Consider the following 14,615-nt stretch of genomic DNA (forward strand, 5'->3'; position numbering starts at 1 on the left):
CTTGATGTAATGCAATTGTTGCTACATTTTAAATCCCAGGCTGCGATCTATAGAGGCTCTCCTGCTATTTTGTTGAGTCTGTACTTTTGTGCACTCACCCATTAACATCAATGTCATCGTCCTCATTTCGCAAGTTCAACACATAAAGGGTGGACATGGAGATCACACTGTAAAATGAACACAAAAATTTAGATTTTAACATCTATTTATCTTCACAGTTAGCTAATGAGAGCAATCAAGGACTATCAGGAAGGCATAGTTTTGTATAAGCTCAGTCACGAATACCTCTTTCCTGTGAGGTGCCACTTTATACCAAACAAGGTTCATGACAGGTCATTTGGCAAGCATCATTGATCATTTTTTTCTTCAACCCAAGAAATCATCTATAGCTGCAGTACTGTTTCACACAGATGTCAATCTACTAAATGTGCTTTTCAATATGACAGACCACCTTGTTAACTGTCTCAAGTTTAATTCTGGGAAATTCATTCCCAGTGTGCTTCCAAGACAAGTCTGAGACATTCTGCAAAAAAAACTATGTACCCTACAACTGTTTCTGTTTTATCCGTTGTGTTGCTAATGTAAAACAGAAAGCATGTTTTTCTTGCCTGGTGTCAAAGGAACCTCCTTCACGAGCTTTGCAAATACTGTAGCAATGTCAGTGTGTTGGCAGTATGCAGACAAGCTATATACTAGATTTAAAACTTCATTCCTGGGCAACGTACTAAGTATCACAGATAGTGCTTACACCCATTTCTACATTTTTCAAAAATGTTATTTGCATCTTATTTCCATAAACTGCTGGCACTTTCAAACAGAATGACTAGACATGTAGACTAAACCCATGCATGGGGATTAACATTACAATAAACTCCTTTACTTTCTTTCAGAGTCCCTTCATTTTTAAGGCATTTAAACCTCTGTTTTTTTTTTTAATTTTATTATAGTTCTTAATAATGGTATTATCAGTAGTGTGACAGCCTTACAGTTCTGTCAAACTGCTAAAATTTCTAGATCTATTGAAACATTTTTTAATCTGGATTAGCTATGAAGATTTGCACCCATGTTTACAACTAAGGAGCTCACACAATATTATAGATTAAAGTAAAGGCATGTAGAATCATATCAACAAACTGTGGAGGCACGGCAGCCACATTTCCTTCTGTGAGGCTTATGTTAAGGCAAATAATTTGCAGCAACATCAGCAAATATGACCCTGTACTTAGTTTTGGATTTCAGAAATAGTAGTAGTTAAGTTAAAATCCATCACCTCAACTGAAGTGAGACTACTACCTCAAAGACTCAAAGAAGAAGAAAAGCACACAAACCACACTGGCACCTCTGAAAAGGAAATTCTAGTTCTTCATGGTATAGCACTATTGTTGAAGAGTGGCTCATACACCTGTTCCGCTAACTGCCTTTTCTGATACTTTAGAAGCAAAACTGATCCAAATAACCAATAACCTATGATTCTGTTTGATTAAAGCATTCCATGTTTAATTCAGTTATTTATTAGCTCATTACAGCCAGATGACATCTGTAGATGTTTCTACAGTTACATCTTACTGACAGCTCTAGGCGTCAAATGTTGCTTGTTCCTATTTGCATTAATAATGTCAAACCCATATTACATACAAAGTATTATAAGATTTCCCTGGGGATTCAATAAACTCTGTGTTGGCTTTGCACAAAGCCTACATGGAGTTTACGTGTTTGTGTGGTGAGCAGCAGAGTTAATTATATATTCATCCTGAGCACCACATTTCATAACGAGTATGATTTCATGGCTAGCAACAGTGTTGCTGGCCAGGAAACCATGTAAAGTAACATGGATAGCAGGAGACATGTAGACCTGTTTACGTAAGGGCAAACTAGTTCTGTGGGATTGTGCGGGATGCCACAGTGATTACCAGGGTTAATAATATAGCAATGTATATGGTCCAAACACATTACGGAACTGTGTATACAGTGCAGAGTATTGTAAAGTCCCATTTCAGCCATTCTGTACAAAGGTTGTTAAATAATCTGCAATGGTACATGGACTGCCATTTAAAATAAACAGTCAGGAGAACTGTGTGTATTAAATAGGAATGAACACAGGGAAAGAGGACAGGTGAAACATCTTAATGTACAGCAGATCAGGAGATGTAAATGAAGACAGTTGTTGCAGGATCACTAATCACATATCAACATGATGCAGTACAGACTGCACAGTGAAAATGTATGTTATATGACTTCCACACAAGGTGACATAACAATGGAGAAGATGTCTTTGTGATATAAACATCCTGACATGAACAAAGGAGATGATAACAGTCAGGGATGTTATATAAAATAAGTGTTATGTGCATATTGTGAGGCTGTGCAAAATAAGTTGTCTGAATATAATTGTAATGTCAGCATAGGTCTGCACCAAGTGGGACACATAGTTACAGGCTCATGGACAGCAGTAAACAGAAGCACGCACAATCATGGATCATATCAGAGTAATACCACCAATAATCCCATGTCTCTGACATAACATATGTGATACTGAGTGGTCATAGATGGTTTTGCATGAACACACTTGTACAACTATTATGAGATGTCAGCAATCTATGAGGGTGATCAAGCACACCATCCTGACACTGTAACATCTGCTGGAGGTGGTAGGAGGGACTCTGCTACACCTGTATGTGACATTATAATCAATCCAGGCTAGCTGACTGGTGTGCATGGCAGATATATATTGCACAATCCACACTATCACAAATGTAACCCATGCCATCAATGTTGTCAAACAGCTATGTATATACTGTATGCATCACTGGAACAGGTATCACACATGCATGTGGTATAACACCTTGATGGGGCTTTCTCACCATCAGACAGTAATGTTTATGCAACAAAAAGTATACCTAGGTTTGGCCAATAAGATGTGTTGGAGGTCACTGTGGCAGATGTGTTACACTTGAGTAACATATCCCTGGAAGATGTGTAGGGAGGCACATGAAGAATGGTGCATTGTACTCGGGTATTGGTGTGATGAAGTCTTTGAAGTATGGAAGGATTATGGCCTTTGATATGAATCTCCTGCACATAGTGGGCACATATTAGTGGACATTCCAAATACCATCTACCTCAGTACACAGGTCACATACCACTTAGTCTCCTCATAAGGACTGTGATGTCTACATCATCATTGGGTTGTGCATTTGTTTTCATAATGTAAGAAATCCCCCATGTTTTTGATTCATCTTATGTGTCTTCATGGCTGTACCAGCAATCTTTGGTGTGTGTTGATGCTGTCGGTATTACACTAATATCACAGCTGAAGTCTGACTTGGAGAATGTCGGACAACAATTTATAAGTGATGTCATCAGCAGTGTCTGATGAGAGAAAGTTGGCAATAGCAGTGTCTGACATGCTGGTGTAAAAGGCTCTCTCTAATGTCATGCAAGTGCACACACACACACACACACACACACACACACACACACACACACACACACACACACACACACACACACACACCAGTTGACTGCAGTGAGATTAGAACCCCTACCTACCTAAGTACACAAACTAGAATTTATAGTGGATGACATCAGCACTGGAAGTTGGAGAGAAGATGCTATGCCTGCATGAAATGAATCACTAACTATGGCCATCTGTCAAGATCTTAAAGTTCTGCATGTTACCAGATTGATGAGTGTGCAATGTGTAGTATTTGCTGTTGTGTTTCCAGTGTGCAGGTGTACTTTAAGAGACAGCTTTACAAACTATATGCAAACAGCTGTCCACATTACTACAGCTACTGGAAAATCTAAATGTGTACTCTCATTATAAAAATGTGCATGGTGCATAAGAAAGCTTTTTTATTTATTTCTGTAGTGTAGTTGATAAATTTGTGAACAAGTACTGAGATACCAAGTTTGAAGAGCATGGGTGAAGGTAACAGATTGCTGCAGTGTAAATATGTGTTCTTTTCTTAAAAAGTGCCTTTCCTTTGTATTTTTACATGTACTTTCAGAGGATGAAGACTAAATGGACAGTAAACATAAGTAATACATGCTATTGTCCATTTTGTATAGCTCACTACCAAGCAATAGTTTTGTGCAATCTATGGCTATCCCTGATTGCGTGTAGTTAAGTGGCAAGCAAACGCGAGCCTCATTACTACAATTATGTCATTTCTCAGTACTGAGTATATAAAACACACTTCCTGCTTAGCTGACTCTGTGACAACAAGTGTAAATGCACTGTCAAATTTCTTTTTGAGTCCAGATTATATAGGGTTTGAATCCAGGTGTATGTAATAGTTTGACATAAGTACTGATACTGCAATGATATAATTCTTTATACTACACTCACTGTGTGTTATTGTGTGTTACCTTAGCACAGCATGTTTAGGTGGAATTGCAAGGAGGTAAGCACACCACTGAAGAGCAGTTCATTCACACTTGGCATTGATGCATAATGCTAAACTCTGTGCAAACACAGAAAAAGTGAAGGGCTCCATTACTTATTTTTAACTTGTGTGTGTTGCGTGTGATTCTATTTTTTGGCAAGATTAAAAGTGTTAAAATGGGGTAGATAGGAAAGTGGTAAAGTGGAGGGCAACAGGGGGAAGAACAAAGGGAAAGCAATACAGGAATGTGCAGGAGAAAGGTAGGAAAGAACCATAGCTATCCACTGCTTCAATAGTGTAAAATGAAACTATGTACAGAACACTAGCTAAATTTGTACTATCACCACAACAAAGAGGGGTGACAACATGTGCAAAGTGGAGAGCTATGTGTGGGACAATATTTTTTGTGGGACAGGTGCCCCCTTTTATTTCAGTTCAGTAAGAGAGGAATGTTGGGTAAGGAAAGTGGGTGTTTCTGGGTTATGTAAGATGGGTAGTTGAGGAAGCAGATGCAAAAAAACAGGACAAACAAGATAAGAATCAGGGACAGTGAAGGACACAAAAGTTTGGGGACACCATGATTAGGGTTAGGGAGGGGACAACAGAAGCCAATGCCCATCAATCATGGGAACAGTGAAATTATAGTCTTCACCCGTAGGATTATGATCACCATCCCCTTACTTCCACTGGCTGTTGGAGTGCTTGCCATCTCCTATGAACCATAAGGGAGAGCAGCCTCTCCATTCAGTGTAAGCATTTACCAGTGGTGTTGTGCACGACCCTATGCACCAACCCTGGCATCTCCTGGCAGGTGATAAAATCCCCTTCTCCAGTACTCCCATAGGGTGCCACAGCACCAGCTGCTGGGGTAGTGCTACCTCAGGGCACAGGTATTGCAGGGGCAGCAGAGGCAGTACTGCCACTTTGGGTCTCAGATGTGCTGGGCATTGGTGCTGGAGATGGTGGAGTGGGGGCAGGCTGAGCCACTGGGGTTGGCCTACCTCCCTGTGCTGTGAAGTACTTTATGATTTGTTACAAATGGATGACATGGAAACATTTTGATGACACATAGAAGGAAAAAAAAAGATATAAGGGTTGGGCTGAGAGAAAAAAGAGATAAAGGTAGTACCATCATATGTCACATCCCATACATTATCACAATAATAAAAGTATTTTATCTGAAAATTTCCATTTAAGTGCACTTCTTAACAATTACAAACTATAACTAAGGATTGCTCAAAGTAATCCTTGCAATGTGTACATATTGCACATATGCTTGGTCCAATCTTACAAATTAAGTTAACATGAGGGCACTTAAGCCACTTGTGTAGAAATTAATTTATGGAATATTTTTAAAGGGTTGCACTATTTTATACCTGTTCCTTTTGGTATTTGGACTCACACTGTCTGACTACAGTCTTACAGTTGACTCCTACAGTTGGTTTGTGTTGCAGACTGAAGCATGCATGCTTGCTTTTACAGTTAGGATATGCATGCTTTCTTTGTTACAATTGTATATAAAAGAACATTTTTAATTCAGAAGCTACACTAATACTTCTCTTGTGCTGCATGCATACCCCTTACTTCCCTCAGTCTCTCTAGACACTCTGCATGGGCTTCTGTGTTCACAGTAATCTCTGTATTCACTGTAGAATGAAGAGAACAGAAGAGCATTATGCATACCAATCTTGCCTATATGTAGTTTTCTATCTACTATAAATTCTCTCTATTAGTATTCTTACACAACTATGGGATGTTACTAGTTCTGAACTCATCCATCCACTGGTTGAGTGTATCCCTCTTGTGCCTTTTTGGGTCGTTAAAATGATGCCTACACTGTTCTCCAGGGTATGGAATGCCAGTTGCACTGGAGACAGCCTTGGCCAGACTATTCCAAGTCACAGACTTATACTGGGAGCTAGTATAGTCTCCCTGCAAAAGCCTTCAGCTGTGGCACTTTACAAGGAGTCCAATAAAGATTCTGGACTCTTCAACACCCTACCTCTACATCCTAAGCTGGGCATATTCCTTTCTGCCACCAGACATGTCTAACCAGAGAAAAAGTACAGTTTTGTACCTACCATAAATGTAGATGTTCGAGTGTTCACACTGCTGCAGTCATCACACTTGGGTTATCCTGCTGTCAGGTGGTCCCGCAGTTGGCCAGAGTTCCAAAGTATTGGTCCGGCGTCGGTTGCTGTTGCTTCTTCCCTGATGTCAGTGCACCAGGGGTATATAATATGCATCCAACGCCATTTTCTTGAGTTTTGCTTGCCCCAGATGTCAGGTGCCCCCAAGTGGGTAGGCAATACATATTGCTAATCAAAAATATACATATAAGATAAAAACAATACCTTCAGTTACCATCAAATACACCCCAAAGGTTGTATAGGATAGAAGGGTATAGCTACTTCCAGCTAGTTCAGAGGGGATGGAGGGAGGGTAACCTGGACTGCAACAGTGTGAACACTCGAACATCTACATTTATGGTAGGTACAAAACTGTACTATGTTCATCGTGTTACACTGCTGCAGTCATCACACTTGGGTTGAATCCCAAAGCTAAGTTTGGATGGCTGGTCTATAAAGAGTTAGGATTGGCTAAGAGGCCCTGCAGAACTGTAGTGGCAAATCCTGCTCTGGATTTAGAGTAAAGAGGCAGGTGGTAATGCTTGGTGAAGGTGTGCACTGAACTCCAAGTTGCAGCCTCCAGAATTTCCTTGGTAGGTACTCCTCTGAGAAAGGCTGTTGAAGTGGCTGTTGCCCTGGTGGAATGAGGCCTAATGTTATTAGGGACTGATTTTCCATGCTGTGTGTAGCAGTACCAAATACATTGTCCTATCCATTTGGATATAGTCTGCTTTGAGATAGCCTTGTCCTGTGATCCTGCAGCATATGCTACAAACAGTTGATCAGTTTTCCTGAAAGCTTTTGTTTTGTCCAAGTAGAAGCATGGCTGCCTGTGTATGTCCAAAGAATGCAGAAGTTTCTCCCCTTTATTTTGGGGGTTTGGATAAAAAGTAGGCAAATGGATGGTTTGGTTAAGAGCCACACTAGATACCAACTTTGGCATGAAGGTAGGTTTTGTCCTTAAAGATACCCTGTTCTGATAAAAAATTATGAAAGGTTCTACTGCCATTAATGCCTGTAGCTCTGAGACTCTTCTTGCTGAAGTTACTGCCAGGAGCAGGGCTGTTTTCCATGATAAAAATTTTAGATTGGCTGTATTGGCTGGCTCAAAAGGTGGTAGGGGTCAGTTTTTCCAAAACTAAATTGAGGTCCCAAGTTGGTGTTGGTGCTCTCCAGGGCAGTCTTATGTTTTTAGCCCCTCTGAGGTACTGCTTTAGCAAGGGATGAGAGAATAAAGGAGGATCCGTATTGTAATGTGCAGAAATGGCAGAGGCGTGGATCTTAATTGATGAAAAGGATAGGCCTCTGTCCAGCATCTCAGTTAAGTATTGTAAAATCTGAGGAAGGTCTGGAACAAGAGGGTCAAGGCTGTGAGCCTGGTTCCAGGCGCAGAATCTCTTCCATTTTCCTGAGTAAGCTTTCCTGGTGCTAGGCCTCCTGGCCTCCAAAATGACATCCATAACAGCTTTAGATAGAGGTGTTGCCTGTTTGACTAAAGTATCTGCCATGCAGCCAGGTTTAGGGTTTTGAGCTGACCGTGCAGGATCTGATTGTTTTGTTGAGTCAGAAGGTGTGGAATTTGGGGCAAAATCCATGGTGGGCCCTGAGCCAAGTTCCTTAAGATAGGGTACCAGTGCTGGCGTGGCCAGTCTGGAGCAATCAGGATCATCTGTGTTTTTTCTTGTCTGGCTTTTAGGAGTACCTTTGAAAGAAGAGGCAGTGGCGGGAAGTCATAGTCTTTTAGGTTTTTCCAGCTGAACAGAAGAGCATCCACTTTCCATGCTTGTTTGTGATAAGTCCTTGTGCAGAATTTTTGTAGTTGGCAATTCAGAGGGGAGGCAAAAAGTTCTATGTCTGGGCATCCCCATTTTTGTGTTATCATGCTGAAGATTTGTGGATTCAATTTCCATTTGTGAGGGTCCATGATATTTCTGCTTAGGTCATCTGCCAGAGTATTTTTCTTTCCTGGCAAGAATTGTGCTTGCAGGTGAACATGGTACGTTAGAGCTGTGTTCCACAAGGTCATGGCTTGCCTGCATAGGGGATAAGAATGAGTGCCCCCTTGTTTGTTTATGTACCACATTACTGTGGTGTTGTCTGTCTTTAGTAATAGTTGTCCTGGATGTAGAAGATCGTTGAAAGCTGTTAGGGCATTTTGAACAGCCAACATCTCTTTTTGATTGATGTGAAGATGTATCTGGTCTGTGGTCCACTTGCCCTGAATGCATTTTCCTGCCATGTGTGCTCCCCAGGCGTAATTCAAAGCATCTGTTGTTAGAGTTTGCCTGGCTGTTGGTTGAGTAAAAGGCTGACCCTTGTTTAGGTGACATGCCTGTGCCCACCATCGAAAATCCTGTTGTAGGCAGGGAATTATTGGAATTACTGCTTCTAGACTGTGAGAATGTTGAGTCCAAACACTTTTTTAGGTACCATTGTAATTTCCTCATATGCAGTCTGGCATATGGTATTAGTAGTATGCAGGATGCCATGAATCCCAGGGCCTGCAGAATTTTTCTTGCAGGGAGATGGGACGTCTTTGCCAGTAGTTGGAAATATTGAGTTAGTTGCACTTGTTTGCCTGGTGTGAGGTAAGCCATCTGGGCCGTTGTATTTAAGCTGGCACCCAGGAATGTAATCTGTTGTGAGGGCATTAGTTTTGACTTCTTTTCGTTTACTGTGTACCCTAGAGAAATTAGCAACTTTTTCACAAATGCCAGATGCTGTAGAAGAATGTCCTTTGTCTCTGCTTGAATGAGGCAGTCGTCCAGGTATGGATATATCTGAATTCCTTTTTGTCTGCAAAATGCAATTACTGGTGCCAGGCACTTTGTGAAGACCCTGGACGAAGTAGATAAACCAAAGGGCAGTGCAGAGAATTGGTAGTGCATTGTACCAGCTTTGAATCAGAGATATCTTCTGCAATTTTGTCTGATAGGGACATGCAGGTATGTCTCTTTGCGGTCCAGAGTAACAAGCCAAGCCTTCTTGCCCAGCATGGGTAGAAGCTGCTGTAATGTCAACATTTTGAATTTCGAAATATCCAGGTAAGTATTCAGAATTGAAAGGTCCAGTATAGGCCTCCAGGCTTTGTCCTTTCTGGGGACCAGGAAGAGTCTTGAGTAAAATCCTTGTCCTTGTTCCTGTTGTGGTACTTTTTGTATAGCTCTCTTGTCCATGAGGGCTGAAATTTGTTTTTGTGCCTCTGCCCATTGATTTTGTGGCAGGTCTGGCATTCCTTTTAGCTTTGGTAAAGTATGGAAGTAGAATCTGTAACCTTGAGACACAATATTCAGGACCCATTTGTCTTGGGTGATTGTTTGCCAGTTTTGAGAAAAAAGTGCTAGTTTTCCCCCTAAGGGGGCTTCCAGAAGGGACGTTTGGCGTACACAAAGGAAAGTCATTGTGACTGTTTCCTGTAAGGTTGAGACTTGTCCTCACCTCCTTTTGGGGTTGAGGTGCCCGACTGTCGTTGTCTATTTGAAACTTGGGGTTGAGATCTGCCTCTTGTGTGTCTGTATCTGCCTCTCTGTGGCCTGTCTGACAGTGGAAAGGACCAATTATTTGTTGGCCAATTTCTGCTAAACCGAGGTGGCTGTACCTGTAAGAAATCCTTGACTGTTTGCATAGATTTAGCTTTATCCTACATTTTCTTTAACACCTCTTCTGCCTTAACACCAAACAAGGTATCATGTTGTAAAGGAGCATCCAATAACTTTGCCTTAACATGATCAGGTAAACTCTGTTCTTTTAACCAATCATGTCTTCGAATAACAGAACCTGTAACTGCGGCTCTACAAGAGGCCTCTAAAGAATCAAAACCACATTGCAGAGTATGTTTTCCCACCTGTTCAACTGCATGCAATAAATCCTGCATTTCTTTACAATCAGGAGCTTCTGAGCTAGCAAGCATTTTCTGTTTTAACTGAGCCATTAAATATTGTTGGTACTTAAGCATGTGAAACTGGCAATTTAAAGCTCTTACTGCTAAAGTTGCAGACATGTATACTTTCTTCCCCCATCTATCCAAAGCCCTGTAATCTCTGTCAGAGGGTACTGGATTTTTTGCAATGGAAGCCTTAACCCCTTTTGGACCCTGGGAAATAGTTTCTGGATCAGCAGAAGGGTTTTTGTAAAGAAACTTGTGAGAGTCAGGGACTCTATAATACCTATCTGGCTTGGCTGGAGCAGGGGGCAAAGAGTCAGGAGATAAGCTGGATTCAGAGAACACATCATCCGCAATGTCTAGCACAGGCAGAATAGCCAGAGGCCTGTGCTGAGGCAATAAGAGGAAATTCCTGAGCCTTTTCTTGGATTCTGAGTATTCCTGACTTTCCCAATGGAAATGTTCCCTCATGGTATGTAAAGTTTCCCCAAAAGAGTAATCCTCAGGAGGAGAGGCTGAAGGGATAGATTCCTCAGCATCAGAGTCCTCATGGGGGGTAAAGAATATCCCTGGTCTGAAGAGGAATCAGAGGAAATGGAAACCTGATCAGAGGAGTCATAGTCTGTATCCTGCCTAGGCCTTTTCACAGGAGGGGGATGGGAACCCCTGATTAGAGTAATGAGGTCTTCGGCCATTTTAAGCATCTGTTTCTTAGGCATGGAAGACTGTCCAGGAGAATGCTGTACTTGTTTCTTTGTCTTTAATGGTACCTTTGTCTTGGCTGTTGTTTTAATGGTAAGTTGTGAAGGTCTGAAAACACCCTCAGAAGCTGGTGCCTGCTCTGCGGCTCTGGACCCATCTGAGGGATTAGTTTCCGTAGGCCCAATACCTTGAGTTTCCCCAGGCCTAAATGTCTTCACGTGGGAGTCATAAGCAGCCTGTGGCTCTGAGGTAGCAGGTGTCAGGGGCTGCGAAAGTGCCTCACTGAGAACCGGCGAACTGGCGACTGGCCTAGAAGAGGTTTCGTTGTCGGTTTTGGACCTCGGATGCCTGTCTTTATCCTTGTCTTTGCGTTTTTTCGGTATTGAGGTCGTCGGCTGATCCGACGGCATGGTATAATTGAACCTTCGGCCAAAGTAGTGTAAAGCAAAATCAAAACGTCTCTTTATAGTGCATTTGTTGAATCTAGCACAAAACCGACAACTAGTGACGTCGTAATCAGGGCCTAGGCATGGAATACAGTAAGAGTGGAAGTCCTTATGAGGTATTTGCTTCCCACAAGAAATACAATTATTAACTTTTTCTGACATCGGTCTGAGGCAAGAAAAAGGTTTCCCCAACAGGGTACTTAGCTTTATTGAAGACTTCGGATCTGAAATTCGACTTCGAAAATCTCAGGAGTTGGCCGACCGGCACTTGTGAACTGCTTCTGCTTCGGGCACTGCGCGGCAAGAAAGACTGAAGAAAATGGCGTTGGATGCATATTATATGCCCCTGGTGCACTGACATCAGGGAAGAAGCGACAGCAACCGACAGCGGACCAAGACTTTGGAACTCTGATCGACTGCAGGACCGTCTGATGGCAGGATAACCCAAGTGTGATGACTGTAGCAGTGCAACACGATGAACATCAGCAATAGCTAATAATGATTTCCCACAATACCTGTTGTCACATTTACTGGTAGTGTGCAAACCCGAACAATGATCCCAACTGCAATTGTGCGATGTTAAGTGGAGTGCAACATTTTTGACATAAAAACGTTAATGTTTTGCATGAAACATTAGGTGTATTCAGCATTTCCTGAAATATAAACAGACATATATCTCAAAAAACATAAAAGCTACACAAAACTTATAGTACATGCTCTTCAGCACTCAAAACCAGACATACTAGTGATTTTGTACTGAACAAGGAATTAGCTAATGCACTAATTTTGTTATATTTATTTCCATTTCTATTCATTTGTCTTTGTTTACTGGGAAAGTCCAACTGACTAAAGCTCATTTTCAGCAGAGGCCCAAGAAGAAATGCTCCAGAAGATGCATTTAAGAAACACATGACAATTTATTTTTCAAAGATACATTACACAGACAGTTCTTAAGACATCTAGACAGAAAGAGATAATTGTTCTGTAGTGATTCTATAGATAAAGCAGGTATTCCTTCTGTGGTAACATTATACATAATATTAAATTATAAGTATAAAACATGTAGTATGTAAATAGTTTATGTGCAACATATGCATCAAGTAGATATTATATATGATATAAGATATGTGTGAGGAAGGTTACAGTATGGATGTTAGGGATAAATAAAAAGGCTAAGGATTGTGAAACATTATTTAGTCGGTAGATAATAGTTAAAACCAGAAGAGAGAGACTGAAAAGCTGATGAGTCAAGTGCAGAAGAAGTAACAATAGTAGGATACTCACTGACACAGAACATGGTTATAAGAGGGTGCTGGAGGGTATTTGAAGGAGAAGGATACAGTGAAAAGGGCAGAAAGAAACTGAAATGTAATCTGGGGATTAATGGAGAAAGGAAATTGGGGAGAACTAGTAGAAAGGTTTGTTTTACAGAAGGGGGAAGGCTATAAAGAGATGAGTGTAAGATTTGACAAAGGAAAATGGATTTACCTAGCTGAGGAGCGTGTGTATGGCAACATAATGTTTAGACATTGTTTTAGTAATAACTTGGAGGCAGAACATTTCATGGTCTGTTTTAGGTATGCTGGTATGGTACTTTAGAGTTTAGATATGTAACAGGAGTATAGTGAGCCACCTGCTGACTTATTAGATTTTGTTGTGATTACTAAGAGTTTATTAGCTGAGCGAAGGTCTCTACTTGGAGAGTAGTGCTGCAGGGTATCTTTTAGTGTTGGACATTTTTCTGGTGCATGTATATGATTGTATGCAGTAATACGTTGTGAGTATGCCACATATCTGGGTAGCTCAAGCTAATTTTATTTGTTTCAGGGTGCTGCAATGATAAGTGGTATACATAAGGCTGGTGACACATTTGGCAACATTATTGTAATGGGTGAAAGTTTAGCTTAAAGTATGGTATTGTAAGAATAGGTCAGGCATATAGGAGGGATGGAAGAAGGTAGGTAGATGCTAATGTTTGTCTTGTATCATCTGTCAGTTAGAATTTGGTTCTATAGAGGGAGCTGAGTTTCTGGTATATTTTTATAATGGCTTGCGATATTGTGTTATGCTGTATTTTATTATCATTTTTAAATGTAGCATAATCTCTGGTGTCTGGTGTTTCATCCCACCCACTAATTGCTGTACTGATGTCAGTCCCTTAGGCTTTATGTCACTTAAATGTAGAGTAGTTCCTGGTGTCTAGTGCATCCCCCCATCCCTAGTTCCACACCACAGATGTGTTAGACAGCTAAATATGGCCTTTTGGCTGTGATCACTATTGAGATGTGGTGGGTCTGGCCATGCTGCTCAACACAGCTGAACAATTTGTGAATCACTCAGTGGGTAGATGCCTTCCTAGATGTGGCTCCTTGAAAGATCAAAAACGTGAGAGAGAGAGAGAGAGAGAGAGAGAGAGCGAGAGCAAGCACATAGCTAATTAGCATATGCCACTCCCCACACTGTCTCATTAGCATACAACATGACCTTGGAGCCAGCCGTACATGATACTGCATGTCTTCATACTACAGCACAGTACAGCACCCTGTTTGGGCTATTGCTGAGTACCAAAAGGTTACAGAGATGTGCACCTTCATGAATTCCCACCTAATATTTACCAATACAGTGGTGCTGAAGTACACGTAATTAGTTCTAGTTAGGTAACTTTTAATAGTTAACCTTTGAGATTGTAGCGGAGCAAGTGTGGCAAGTGTTTTTGACTTGTCTGGCAGAGCAAAGTATTACACATGGTTCAGACTTTGTTGTGGTTAATTAAAACTTGAAATCTATTCAATACCTGGTTTAAACTTGTTATATTTATGTTGTTGAAATATATAAGCATTTTGTCTTTCACGTAATAAAGTTAACTAAGAAGCCAAGGAGTGATTGCTTCCACTTGCATCTTTCATTCTTCATCGTAACACAACTGGAATTGTTCTCATAATTTATTTACATGCCCACTGTAGATGCAGCTCTCAAACACACACTGCTGAAGTTACTGTACATTGCATTGTGAAGAATACCACTGTCTGGAAGACCAGGATTTACAGTGCTGATGTTTCACATACCT

At 41.1% G+C, this 14,615-nt stretch overlaps 1 protein-coding gene across 1 annotated transcript in view; it reads right to left on the reverse strand.

Annotated features, from left to right (window-relative positions):
* Positions 1 to 14,615, reverse strand: part of LOC122797789 (myelin regulatory factor-like) — a 617,672-nt gene that overhangs the window by 114,181 nt on the left and 488,876 nt on the right. The window contains exon 11 of the mRNA XM_044066309.1: positions 99 to 167. Coding sequence (XP_043922244.1) covers positions 99 to 167 — 69 coding nt within the window. The remainder of the gene's footprint in view (positions 1 to 98; positions 168 to 14,615) is intronic.

The sequence above is a fragment of the Protopterus annectens genome, chromosome 3.part1 (genome assembly GCF_019279795.1).
Source record: "Protopterus annectens isolate FY-2018-M chromosome 3.part1, PAN1.0, whole genome shotgun sequence".
NCBI classification, from domain to species: Eukaryota; Metazoa; Chordata; order Ceratodontiformes; family Protopteridae; genus Protopterus; species Protopterus annectens.